Source organism: Vitis vinifera, chromosome 16 (genome assembly GCF_030704535.1).
Source record: "Vitis vinifera cultivar Pinot Noir 40024 chromosome 16, ASM3070453v1".
In the NCBI taxonomy this organism is placed as follows: domain Eukaryota; kingdom Viridiplantae; phylum Streptophyta; class Magnoliopsida; order Vitales; family Vitaceae; genus Vitis; species Vitis vinifera.
The window spans coordinates 23,659,044-23,672,748 of record NC_081820.1 but is presented as its reverse complement, the minus strand read 5'-3'; the positions used below and the strand labels follow the sequence as shown (position 1 = coordinate 23,672,748).

Sequence of the window (13,705 nt, the reverse complement as noted above, 5' to 3'; positions counted from 1 at the left end):
TGATCTCCCATTCCTTGATAGTTTTACTTTTATGTCTTCTACTACTTCTTTGAGCATATGTCTTATTTTCTCGTCATGTTTTCTTTCTTGAGCATATACCTTTCTTTTCTATTCATATTGAATCTTATAATGTCTCTAAGTCTGAACTTGTTAGCGTTGGACATTTCTTTGATGATATAGATAGTTTTCATGCAGATATTGGTATTGTGGTTTTTGATTATCATGCTCTTCCCTCTTCTTCTACGATTACTCCAACACCTTCTAAATTTGTGGATTTTTCCCCCCACATTCTAATTCTCAACGTCTTTTCTAGGGTATGACTAAGGAACTTTCTACTTTGCATAAGATTGATACTTGGTATTTGGTACTTTAATTAAGTGATACAAAGCTTAATTGGTTGCTAAGAGATTTTCTCAATAGTATGATGTACTATGATAACAAGAGTGCTATTAAGATTACTCACAACTTCGTTTTTCATGAAAAGACCAAATATATTGAGATTGATTGTCACCTCACTGGTCATCACTTTTAGCATAAGAATCTCACTTTGCCTTTTGTTTTTGTTTTTTTTTTCTTTTTCAAATAGATTGCAGATTTATTTACAAAGTTACACCCACTTCCATGTTTTTGATTTTTGGTTGGCAAACTTTTGATGCTTCTTGCAATCACATCGTGAGTTTGTGAGGGGATGTTAGAAGTTATTAATATATTACTATATTAGAATTATATATTTAGTTACTATAGGCATGTTTCATAAGTGTTTTCGAAAACAATTCTGAAAAACTATTTTTGAGAACAGTTTTTGAAAATTGTTCTATAATATTTTGTAGAACAAAAGTCTGTTTGGAAATCTAAAATGGTTTTAACCTATTTTAAATATTTTTAAAAATAATTTTTATGTCTAGTATTTTATTTTTAATAATTCTATATGTTTGTATAATTATAGTTTGAAACAATCTTTATAAAAAAAGTGAAAATAATAGAAAAAAAATGGAAAAAACTTATTTTTTTATTGTTGGGACTTGAACCTAGGTCTTTCGGGTGAGAGCCGAATATCCTAACCAGCTAGTCTATAATGAAGATATCATTTGATTGTACAATTAATAATTTTATGGGTTTATTACACTTTACCCCCCCTTTCCCCAACCTATATTGCATTTTGCACATTGCCCCATTGAGTTCAAAATCGAGTAATATACCCTCCATGCTTTATAATTGCATGTAATGTGCATTTTCTGAATCATGATGTTACATTTTTTGACAGAATGACATATGCTTTCCACATGATTGAGGGCAAAACGATCATTTTTAATGAGGGCAAAATAGTCATTTCATTTTAAAACCCCAAAACCCTGACTTAACCCCCATTCTTCAACCTTCATTCATTTTCTTTCACCACATTTTCTTGACAACCAAACAAGCTTGACTAAACACATTTGCAGTGTTTTAAAAAATAGATAAATTTACAAAAAAAAACATAACTAAACTGTATATTGATCAATTCTAATACAACTTTAATCCAAAATCTCTTTTACCTAGAAGTTAAAACACCGAATCAAAACACCATCATGATCCAAAACAACCAAATTCAAATTGTCAAACAAAAAATGATCGGAAAACAATATAAAAATCTAAAAAGAAAATCAATTCAAAATTCAAATGAAAACTTTACCAAATCCAATGAAAATGATTCAGAAACAAAAATCCAAAAATGGAAACTTTTCTTAAGCATTTTTAATCATTTCTCTCATTTGAATTTCCACGATGATTTTTTTTTTTTTTTTTTTGGGATTTAAAGAAACTGGAAAATATAAGATTTTGCGAGTTTGAAGCAATTGGTAGCTTTATCATGGCAAGGTAGGTTTCATAATTGTGGGCAAAATTAGGATGGGATTTTCAAGCGTGGTTGAATATTTGGAGAGTGAGGTCAAGGTCAAGCTTTTTATGGCGGCTAATCATTGAAATGATATTGCATTTGGGGGAGATGTTGGGGCTAGGGTTTAATTGGGAGAGTGACAGTGTAGGATTTGAGGAGGGACTCCGTGACGGTAAGGTGGTGGTGTGATGGGTGGTCAGTGAAGGGATCCACAGCAGCACCAATGGTAGGGAAGACAAGATAGATGTCGAAGATTGAAGGAAAGAAGGAAGGAAGGAAGGAAGAGGGTGGGTTAAGGTTTTGGGGTTTTTAAAAAATGAAATAACCCTTTTACCCTCATTTAAATAGTTCACATGGAGAGCATTTGCACCTTCCGTCTAATTAAAGTAACATCGTCACTCAAAAAATATATATTGCATGCAATTATAAAGCATAAAGGGTACATTATTTGATTTTAAACTCAATGGGGCAATGTGCAAAATAAGCTATAGGTTAGGGGGGTAAAGTGTAATAAACCCTAATTTTATTGTGCAATCTTATCATACTTTGTCACTAGAGAGATTTTAATTATAGTTTGCTTAAAAAACTTTAAAAAACTTATGACATATTAGATAAGTGTTTTTGAAAACAGTTCTAAAAAACAATTTTTGATAATTGTTTTTTGAAATTTGTTCATTAATGTTAGGTAGAACAAAAAGTTTGTTTGGAAATCTAAAATGTTTTTAACTTGTTTTTTATATTTTAAATATATTTGAAAAATATTTTTGATGTCTAGTGTTTTATTTTTAATCATTCCACATGTTAGTATAATTATTTTTGAAAACAACTCTAAGAGAACAAGTGAAAGCAGTGGAAAACAGAAATAGGTTTTGGTACAATTTTCGAAAATAGTTGCCAAATAGGCCCTTATTTTTCCGTTGTCGGGACTTGAATCCGAGCCTTTTAGGTGAGAGCCGAATATCCTAACCAACTAGATTACAATAGAAATATTATTTGATTGCATAATTAATAATTTTATTATGTAATCCCATAAGACTTTGTCACTAGAGAGCCTTTAATTATTCTTTGCTTAAACTTTAAAAACCTTAGGGTCTGTTTGGTAAGTGTTTTCGAAAAGAGTTTTGAAAAACAATTTTTGAGAATGGTTTTTGAAAACTGTTTTATAATAAATTTTGTAGAATAAAAGTTTGTTTGAAAACCTAAAATGTTTTAAACCTGTTTTTAATATTTTAAAAATAATTTTTATGCCTTGTGTTTTATTTTTAATCATTCTATATGTTTTTATAATTATTTTTTAAAAAAGGTCTTAAAAAACAACTAAAAGATGTCATCTAAAAACACCCTATTTTCTGTTGCTAGGACTTGAACTTGGGCTTTCGATGAGAGCCGAATATCCTAACCAATTAGACTACAACAAAGATATTATTTGATTGCACAATTAATAATTTTATTGTGCAATCCTATCAGACTTTGTCACTAGAGAGCCTTTAATTATAGTTTGCTTAAACTTTAAAAAACTTGAGCTTGCTTGGTAAGCTTTTCAAAAATAGTTCTAAAAAATAATTTTTGAGAATGGTTTTTGATGTTTTGTAGAACAAAAGCTTGTTTGAAAACCTAAAATATTTTTAACATCTTTTTAATATTTTTTAAATATATTTTAAAATAATTTTTATGTCTAATGTTTTATTTTTAATCATTTTAGATGTTTATATAATTATTTTTTAAAATAGCCATTAGAAAAGAAGTGAAAACAACAAAAAACAAGTAAAAGATGTTATCTAAAAACACCATATTTTATATTTTTAAGAACAGAAAACAAAAATTTGGTTTTGGTTGCTAAACATGTTTTTTTGATTCTTTTGTTATGGAGAACAAAAAACTGTTCACTAAAATAGTTGCCAAACATGTACCATATCTTTTGTTTTTTTAGTTACTATATTAGAATTATTTTCTTTCATTTTAGAAGTAATGATAAATTAGTCTTTCTTTTCTTTTATAAGATCTATTTAAGTTTTAATGATGTTTTACCATTTTTTTAAGATAATTCATAATAAGAAATTATAGATTTTCGTTTCTCTCTCTTTCTTTTTGAATTTTTTTGGATTTCAACAACTCAAATTTCTTAGTTTTCTCCTTGTTTACTACAAATAATTTGTGCTTAAATAATAGAAACCAAAAAGAAAAATAGGACAACGATTTTTTACTCATGTTAGGATTAATCATTACCGAGAGATAGTTGATGTTTGAACAAACTTTTATATAAAAAGTTGTGGTTAAAAAGGATAATATTTGGTTTAGAATTTCTCCTCCTAAAGATGTAGTATTTCATGAGCACCCTCTAACGTACTAGTATACGGTTCTCTTGTGTCTCATGAAATATACACCCTTTAGGAGGGTTAGGTGATTAATTTTAATAAATTAGCAAACAGTAATTTATTCTTAAAAATGGAAAATATAATACTTTTAAAGAATATTTTTTAGTTATTTTTAATTATTTTTACTTTTTTTATGAGAGTTGTTTTTAAAAATATTTATACAAATATAGAGAAGGATCAATTAAAAATAAAACATTATAAAATTTATTTTTGTAACAAAATTAAAAATATAAAAATATTTCAAATTCCCAAACAATTTTTTTTCTCTCTATAAAACATAAGATAATAGTTTTAAAAAATATTATCAAAAACTATTTTTCAGAACTATATTTTTAAAATAGTTATCAAATAGCACTACTACAAAAATAATATATGATGTCACTATTTATGGTGTCGCATTTAAAATAATGACACCATTGAACTTAAAATTTATAAAGGTGACACATCATATAAAAAATCTTCAATTAGGATAGTTAGATGATGCTAATTTCAGATTTACGGTGTCATTTTTTGGAAGTGACACCATATGAAATAAAAAGTTTTAAATTTTATAACTTAATGGGCCCTTTTTAAAAATAGTGAGTAGGAACAATTTATGAAAAGTCCATTGTTTCCATATATACATTAACTAATATAAAAGATCTTATTGCTTAACCCTAACCATCGTTTTCTTCTCCTTCTTCTCACACCCATGGTCGGCACACCCATAATTGATATTCTTTGCTTCGTAAAATCTCGGGTAAGTCAAAATCTCTTATCTACCATCTTCATTTTTTTTATTAATGCAAAAAACTTTGTTAGTATAATTGTTTTATATCTCTTGATTTAGTATATCTATGATGTGGGTTTTGTAAATGGTGTTTTTTATCGAGTTCCAGGGAAGTAAAAACTAGGTTTAACATTCTAACATATTTTTTTGTTTCATTGCTAATAAGCCCCAAAACAAATGAAAACAAGAAAAATGAATTATTTTTAAAAATTTTGTCTAATTGAGAATGAGAGATACACTAGTTTGTAGTAATTTTTCGCATGAAATAGTATTTTATTGAAGACTTGACTATATTTGATACTTTTTTCCACCTTGCTAGGAGCTTTTTGGTGAAGTCTAACAATAGAGATTGACATCTACTACAAGATGATACTCAATTAATCCAGAAGCACTTAAGTTATTTAGGGTTTTCTTCGGTTAACCTAAGAAAACATTCCCACTTTCTTTGTATTGAGTCACCTAAATAGAATAGAATATTGGGTATCAGAGTCGTAAAGGGTATTATAAATATGACTTTTTTTTTTTTTAGAGTCACCTACATGGAATGAATTATTGGTAGGTGAACAAAATATTGGGGTGATTGTAATAGTTGAATTAGTAAATGGAAGATAAGTGTATGTTGCTTTGTTTATTCTATAAAAACAATAATTTTAGTAGTTGAAATTTACGTGCTTTGTTGTTTTATAAAAACAATAATTTAAGTATTTGAAATTTTAAAATGTGAATGAAATGCCTGAAAATATGTTTTGAAAAATAGGATTGTAATAAATGGAAAATAACTCATTTCCTAAAAATATTTTGATAAATTAAAATAATATGTGGTTAAAATATATTTTTGTGAAAGTATTTAAAAATGAATCAAAATATTAATAATTGTTATTTTGTTTGAAAATAATTTAGGAATATAAAATAATATTGGGGATAATTTTTGAGTTTAAATTGGGTTATAAATGGTTAATTTTTTTAGGATTGTCCTTTTTGAAAATAATCCAATGATAATTTTTTTAAATAAGAATGTTGAAAATAATTTTAAAAATAAAATTTTGTTGGCAATGATTTTTCTAAAAGTATTTTAGGCATAAATGGAAATTTCTTGTATGAAAATAAGAGAATTTATATATATATATATATATATATATAATAGACATAAAAATAGACTTCTTTGATATTTAATAAACAAGTGAATTTTTCTCTAAAAAAAGAATAAAATAAGAATTTCTCTATATAATAAAATAATTTATATATGAGATAGTTTTCAATAAGAAAGTTTTGAAAATAAATTTGGAATAAAATTTTTTTTAGTAAGTTTTGTTTAGATAATTCAAGAATAAAGTGGTTTATTAACTTTTCTTAAAAAATAACATTCTTCTTTCTTTTTTGAATTGATCAATTTTTTTAGAAATAAAATTGTTAGATTCTATTTTTTGTAAATGTTTAAGAAATTCTAAAAAATTCTTTAAAAATGAAATGACCTTTCTACCACATTCCTTGTAATAAATAATTGTTTTTTTTTATACATATTGTAAAGTAAAAAAAAAAAAGTCTTTGTTTAGTTAACCTAAGAAGACATTCCTACTTTTCTTTGTGTTGAGAGTCACCTAAATGGAATAAAATATTCAATATCATAGGAGAGTAAAAAGTATTGTAGAAATGATTTTGTTGAGAGAGTTATCTAAATGGAATGAGATATTGGTAGGTGAATAAAATATTATGGTGATTGTAATAGTTGACTTAGTGAGTGGAGGAGAAGTGTATGCTTCTTTGTTTATTCTATAAAAACAATAATTTTAGTAGTTGAAAACGTGTATGAAATGACTGAAAATATTTTTTGAAAAATAAGAAAATAATAAATGGATAATAGCTCATTTCCTAAAAATCTTTTGATAAATTAAAATAACTTGTAGTTAAAATATATTCTTATGAAAGTATTTAAAAATAAACCAATATATTAATAATTGTTATTTTGTTTAAAAATAATTTAATAGTAAAAAAATAATACTGAGTTCAAATATGACTACTTTGTTATGAGATTCATTAAAGAAATAATTGTTGATTTTACAGTTATTGCATCAAAGGTTTTACTCGTTTAATGAATTGTACATAATTTCATACTTTCAATTATTGTGATATTAATGTTATTCTCATTTGATTTCAGTTTGATGACAAATAAAACATATTCTCAAGTAGAATTTGATGAAATTAGAGAAAAACAGATTACTTTTGTGTTATAACTAATCATGAATCATATTGATGTATCGTGATCATTCATGGTAAGTCCCTTAGTTGTTATATGATTGAATTTTTCATTGATATTGTATAACATTACTTATTCTTTACGAACTATTTTTATACCAAAATGAGAAAAAGAAAAAAGAAAAAGAAAACATTAGTACTTAGATTTGTTTATTGTTTATAACATCACATTTTTATTTTCAATAAGAACTCTAAAACTCATTAAATTATGAAATGCAGGTATACACTCTTGGGAGGACAATATGAAGAATAAAAAGAAAGGAGAAAGAGGCAACAAGATTTAGGTTTTTAGATATGACTCTTATGTCATACATTATAGGACATAAATGTTACTTTATTTGGAATTGAGAATTTTGGGTTTTTGGATGCAACTCTTGTGTCATTTTATGGTTAGCCGGTTTTATGCATGTGAAATGCAAGTATACATGAATGTTGGGAAACTTAACATTTCTAAATCATGTTTTAATGTGTATTCACTTTTCTTTTTTAGTTTTGGTGGGTTTGATGTATTTGATGTACTATCATTTTGTGAACATTTGATATACAAATATTATTGGATGATGTAATATGTTACAAATTAATTCATAAGCATTATGAAAATATAAGTTAAATGTAATATGATTATTATATTTATGGACAATTTACACAGGTTAGTCTTATTTATTAATAAGCATTACAAAAATCTACAAACTAATCAACAAAAAACAACCATATCTTCCATAATCATTTACAATGATGTGACACCATAAATTAAAGGTGATATATTTAACGTGACACCATAACTCAAAGATGATGCATTTAATATGACACCTTATATATCTCATACAACTCTATATCAAATTAAGCATCACTAAAAATATATGGTGTCTCTTCTGAATGTGTCACCATTTATCTGCTTTGGTGTCGCTTCCAAATACGTCACCAATTGATACCCTCTATGGTGTCAGTGGATAAGGTGACGCTATGTTGTAGTGACACCCTATGTTTATAGTGACTTATTATAAATGTCACCATATATCTTTTTCCTTGTAGTGTAGGGCATTATTTTATACTAAAACCTTATTTTGGATTTATAGAAGTTGATATTAAGAACAATGCTCCATCATGTAAATACATTTGAGACATTTTGGTAGCTACCGAGGCTTTTTACCACAAGAAATGATTTGATTTTCATTTAAAAAATAGATAAAAATATAAACGAAACATGTTTAGTATTAACATAGCTTTAAAAAAAATGTTTTCATCTTTTTCAACATAAGTTATATATATATATCTTTAGAAAGTGTTAAGCTATATATACAATTGTGTTTTTGAACATGCAAAGTTCTGAATGATAGAAAAGAATTCAAATGATATCCATCCACATTATTTCTAGCTTTCAAGTACAAATAAATGAATAAAATCTCTAATACAAAGATGCAAAAAGAATTACATATACATACTGCACTAAGCATCTCTATTCCACTATTTCTGAATGTTACATAATAACGACAATAGAAAAAAAAAAAAAAAGAATAAGAACACATAGATTTACATAGAAAACCTTATATGTAGAGGAGAAATAAATTTATTATATCAAAAGAAGAAATTCATTATATCAAAAGATTTGTATGAGAGGGGAAAGACATGAAAAGGAGGGGGCGGGGGTTTGGGGTTTGAATAGGTGTTTTGACCAATTAAAAGAATATTCCCAACTCAAATTAGCAAACCTTGAAACTTTTTGAATATTTTTCTTCTCTTCACACATTTTCAAAAACTCAAATTATAAATCACATGCATATATAAATGCAACAACACTCCCTAACAATATTAAAATGCAATTCACATGCACATGATCCAACACTCCCAAACTCAAATCAACTTAAACTAAATTAAGATAAATACAAGATCAATATACCTCAAAATGTTAATGATCAACAATAAAAAACAACTTCAAAGATGATTCATAGTCATTTCTCTTCATCAATCAATCAAGTAGTAGACAATCAAAATTCTAATAAATTGCTGAAATTAAAAAACGGATGCTAAGAAGAGAAAGAGAGACAATGTGACACCACAAATTTACGTGGAAAATCTCTAAAGAGATCAAAACCACAGGCCTACCATTGATTGAAAAACTCCACTATGAAGAATAAAAACTGAGTACAAGGTTTTACCTAACTCAAGCCAACCAATTTTTCTTGGACCACTTGACTAGTACTTTCACTTTTAGTTTCTCACCTTCATTTTCTAGAGCACACTTGGAGTCTGCACCAAGCTCAATCTTGGCCTTTTCTTGAATTCTCACAAGAAGAAAATGAGTTTTTGCACAAATCCAAGAAAATGAAAGATGAATGTTTCAAAAATCAACCTATGTTCATTTTCAGAAAATTCATTTTAAGAAAAATTTCTTGGAAAACTAATGGGATTTTCTTAGGAGGCAAACACACTCAAAATGGAGAGGAAGGAAAAACTCTCACACGGTTGCAACTCTCTCTACTTCCAAAAATGGGAGAAAGTTTGATTTTAAATGAAAATGAAACTCTTAATTCAAGGGTTGGAAATTGATCTTAGAATCAGATTAGTTGGATCAATTTGCCCCTACACTTGAATCGATCCAGAAATAGGGGAATAAAAGCCTTGCACCAAAAACTGTTTCTCCTAACTTTCTTAACTCATTTAAAGATAAAAAATATGGTTGATTCACATTCAATCACCACATACTCGGCTACACACCTTGGCCCCTTAACAAAGTCTTAATCTTCAAAGTCAACTAAATTGAAGATGAATTGGTAAATAGAGTTAGGGGACACTTAGGAATTTTGTCTAGAACTGCCAACCTAGCTAAACACTCACAAGACATCATCATCTCTCTCTCTCTCTCTCTCAAATCGAGAGCTTCGGTCACCAAACTCTAAGCTAACTACACAAAACTCTAAACAGTATATTACACTTGAGAATCAGACATTGACGAGCTTTAATTGCAGTTCCAATCTTGGATCTCTTTCTTGACCAAATCAATGTTGATGTTGCAATTCATTTGTGGGGCTTTCTTCTTCTTGAACACCTCCATCAGATGCACCTTCCCACCAAACTCTAAAACAGTATATTACACTCGAGAATCAGACATTGACGAGCTTTAATTGCAGTTCCAATCTTGGATCTCTACACACACACACACAAACCGCGAGCTTCGGTCTCCAAACTCTAAGCTAACTACACAAAACTCTAAACAGTATATTACACTCGAGAATCAGACATTGACGAGCTTTAATTGCAGTTCCAATCTTGGATCTCTTTCTTGACCAAATCAATGTTGATGTTGCAATTCATTTGTGGGGCTTTCTTCTTCTTGAACACCTCCATCAGATGCACCTTCCCACCAAACTCTAAAACAGTATATTACACTCGAGAATCAGACATTGACGAGCTTTAATTGCAGTTCCAATCTTGGATCTCTTTCTTGACCAAATCAATGTTGATGTTGCAATTCATTTGTGGGGCTTTCTTCTTCTTGAACACCTCCATCAGATGCACCTTCCCTCCAAACTCTAAAACAGTATATTACACTTGAGAATCAGACATTGACGAGCTTTAATTGCAGTTCCAATCTTGGATCTCTTTCTTGACCAAATCAATGTTGATGTTGCAATTCATTTGTGGGGCTTTCTTCTTCTTGATCACCTCCATCAGATGCACCTTCCCACTCAGTTCTCCATGGCTGGTCAGGGTCAAAATCCCGGAATTTAAATCACTGGCCAAGTTTGAATTAATTGATGCGTTGCTTGAAGTCACATCCACAGTTACCTCAATCTCTTTGGTGGATCTTGCCCTTGCTCTACCTTTGGAAATCAAGGCCTCTCCAACCTTGGTGCCTCTATAGGCCAGTGTAATGGTGCTGTTTTCGTACTTGTAGTGACCAAAGTTTGTGTTCTTGACAGCTAGTTCTGCATCAAGTCTCATGCTGAAGGATGGAGGTGTGGTGGAGGGGCTCAAACTGAGATCCTCAACGTCAATGGAGTGGAGCCTAAACTTAGGATTCTTGATATTCATGACAGTTACTGCCAAGGCTAGTATAATGGCAGTCAGGAAAATGGCGAAAGCAGCTACATATGCTAAGCATTTCATGCCCTTCTTGCGGCGGCGGAGCTCTTCAGACTGCACACTGGCCGACCCTACATCGGTTTTAGGTTCAGCTGTGGTTGGCTCCATGGGGTGGACCTGTTGATCCTTCTCTGCGATTGTGGTTGGCTCTTCGGAAGTACAGAAAGAAGGGTTTTTGCTGTGGAGCTATTGTTGATGGCTTAGCGAGGAGATGATGGTGAGATGGGAGGGCTGCGATGGCTATTTGTGAGGTAGAAGCCAACTATGACTCATTTGACTCAAGTGATGCCGCACACCGTTGCTGAAAAAGTTCCAAACGCGTTAGTCGGCTTTTAGCATTTGACTCTAGCAATCTTTTGACTTTTCATATGGTGCAATTAATAGTTTGGGTAAAAGTATAAGAACACAGATTTTTATTGAAACAATTAGTGGGCACCATGCTCATGTCTTGTGGGAAGAAGCTGAAGTACAAAAATAAGGGTAAATTAATTTCATTCATCTTTTTTAAGGTTTGAGTTAAATTTACGTTGTTGTAATGAGTTTAAAATTTCGTTAAATATCCTTTTTATTCTAAATTAAAAAAGAGAGAAAAAAATAACAAATGAGAAAGAAGAAGATGTACTTAATGAAATTTTAAAATTAAGATGACTAGATATATTTAGTCCAAATCTAGATGGAACGTTTTCCTGTATGTTTCTTCTCCTTACAATGCTGGTTGTATGAAAATTATGGTTGTTTGTGGCTTTGATGGTTGTATTGACATTAGATTTAGTTGTTAGTAATATCAAAGGTATAATACCACACATAAAATGTCCAAAGGTTGAAAAGTAGTTTGAGTACGTAGCAGACAGGCGCAGTCCCAAGTCTGACTATGCATGGGGTTAATACAAGGCAAGCAGCTACTAAGAAATGTCATTGTAGGAGGGGTTTTATCATATGGTCCCGACTTATACATATATATGAAAATCCAGGGCCGCCCCCACCCACTCCCCCCACCCCCAAAAAAACAAAAAAGAAGAAAAATTACAAAAACCAAAATCCCCAAATTGGTTTTTGCAACAAGGTTGTCATCCAATTTCAGAATAATTGAATGAACGAAATGACTATAGATCTAAAAACAATTACATATGAACACGTTATTCAAGCATATATACAAGTATACATGGAACATTGCCTTTTAATTGCAGTGCCAATCTTGGATCACTTTATCCACCAAATTAATGTTGATGGTGCAATTCATTTCTGGAGATTTCTTGGTCTTGAAAATTTTCAGTAGATGCACCTTCCCATCCAACCTGACATGGCTGGTTAGTGTCAAAATCCCGGTGTTTATATCACTGGCCAAGGCTGAGTTACTTGATACATTGTTTGAACTCACACCCACAAGTACCTCAATCCGTTTGGTGGATCTAGCCCGAGCTTGAGCCTTGGCAATAATGGCCTCTCCAACGTTGGTGCCCTTATAGGCGAGTTTGATGGTGCTATTATCAAACTTGAATTGACCAAAATTTGTGTTCTTGACAGCTACTGCTGCATCAAATCTCATGCTGAATGATGGAGATGCTGTAGAGGAATTAAAGGTGATACCCTCAACCCCGATGGAGCTCAACCGGTGCTTAGGATCTCTGACTCGCATTATAGTTAGTGAAAATAGAATTATAATTACCGTCAGGAACACGGCAAAAGCAGCTACATATGCTAGACATTTCATGCTCTTCTTGGGACGAAGCTCTTCAGAATGCATTGTTGTAGACTCTACATCACTTTTCTGTTGAGCAATATTGCTGGGCTCCTTCTCTGCCATTTTTTGGCTCTTCAGAAGTTGAGAAAAGAGTGATTTGTTTCTGTAGAGATTTTGTTGATGATTACTGATTGCTGTCCGAGAATGTGAGGAGGTGATGGTGGGATTTGAGGAATTTAATGGGTCATAGGTATATATGGATGCAAAGTAGCACCTGATTGAGGACTGAGAGATATAGTCCACCATTGTTGAAGGGTTTGATGGCCTTAATTTTTTACTCACGGAATCTTTGGCTTTTGGTATGCTATAATAAGAATAAACTATAAACTACAGACTCCCACATGGAAAATGATGCCATTCCTCTGCCGCATAACCTAGAATATGGACTGCCCTAAAGTTTTTGGAAGAAGTCTTTGTCTTAAAGTAGTGTAGTCTCATCTCCTGCTACAATAGTTTTATTTCATTGCTGCATTATAAGATTTCTAGTTTCTTTAAGAGAGACAATGATGTCTTTCATATGCTAGTTTCTACCAAAATCTTTTTTGAATTATACACATAAACATTCACATGCTATGCCAGTTTCTCCGAAAAGACATTTAGAACTTTTT

General features: G+C 30.2%; 2 protein-coding genes and 1 long non-coding RNA gene across 3 annotated transcripts; 1 reads left to right on the top strand and 2 right to left on the bottom strand.

Annotated features, from left to right (window-relative positions):
- Window positions 1–4,609: 4,609 nt before the first annotated feature.
- LOC132252676 (uncharacterized) lies at window positions 4,610–7,644 on the top strand. Its single transcript, XR_009464421.1, has 2 exons — window positions 4,610–4,990; window positions 7,493–7,644. It is a non-coding gene; the product is annotated as an uncharacterized LOC132252676 (long non-coding RNA).
- Window positions 7,645–10,846: 3,202 nt separating this feature from the next.
- On the bottom strand, window positions 10,847–11,464 carry LOC104882182 (uncharacterized). Its single transcript, XM_019225887.2, has one exon. The coding sequence runs from the start codon at window positions 11,462–11,464 to the stop codon at window positions 10,847–10,849; it is 618 nt and encodes a 205-aa protein (XP_019081432.1).
- Window positions 11,465–12,533: 1,069 nt separating this feature from the next.
- On the bottom strand, window positions 12,534–13,160 carry LOC104882207 (late embryogenesis abundant protein At1g64065-like). The gene has a single exon (XM_010664481.1). The coding sequence runs from the start codon at window positions 13,158–13,160 to the stop codon at window positions 12,534–12,536; it is 627 nt and encodes a 208-aa protein (XP_010662783.1).
- Between the last annotated feature and the right edge of the window lie 545 nt (window positions 13,161–13,705).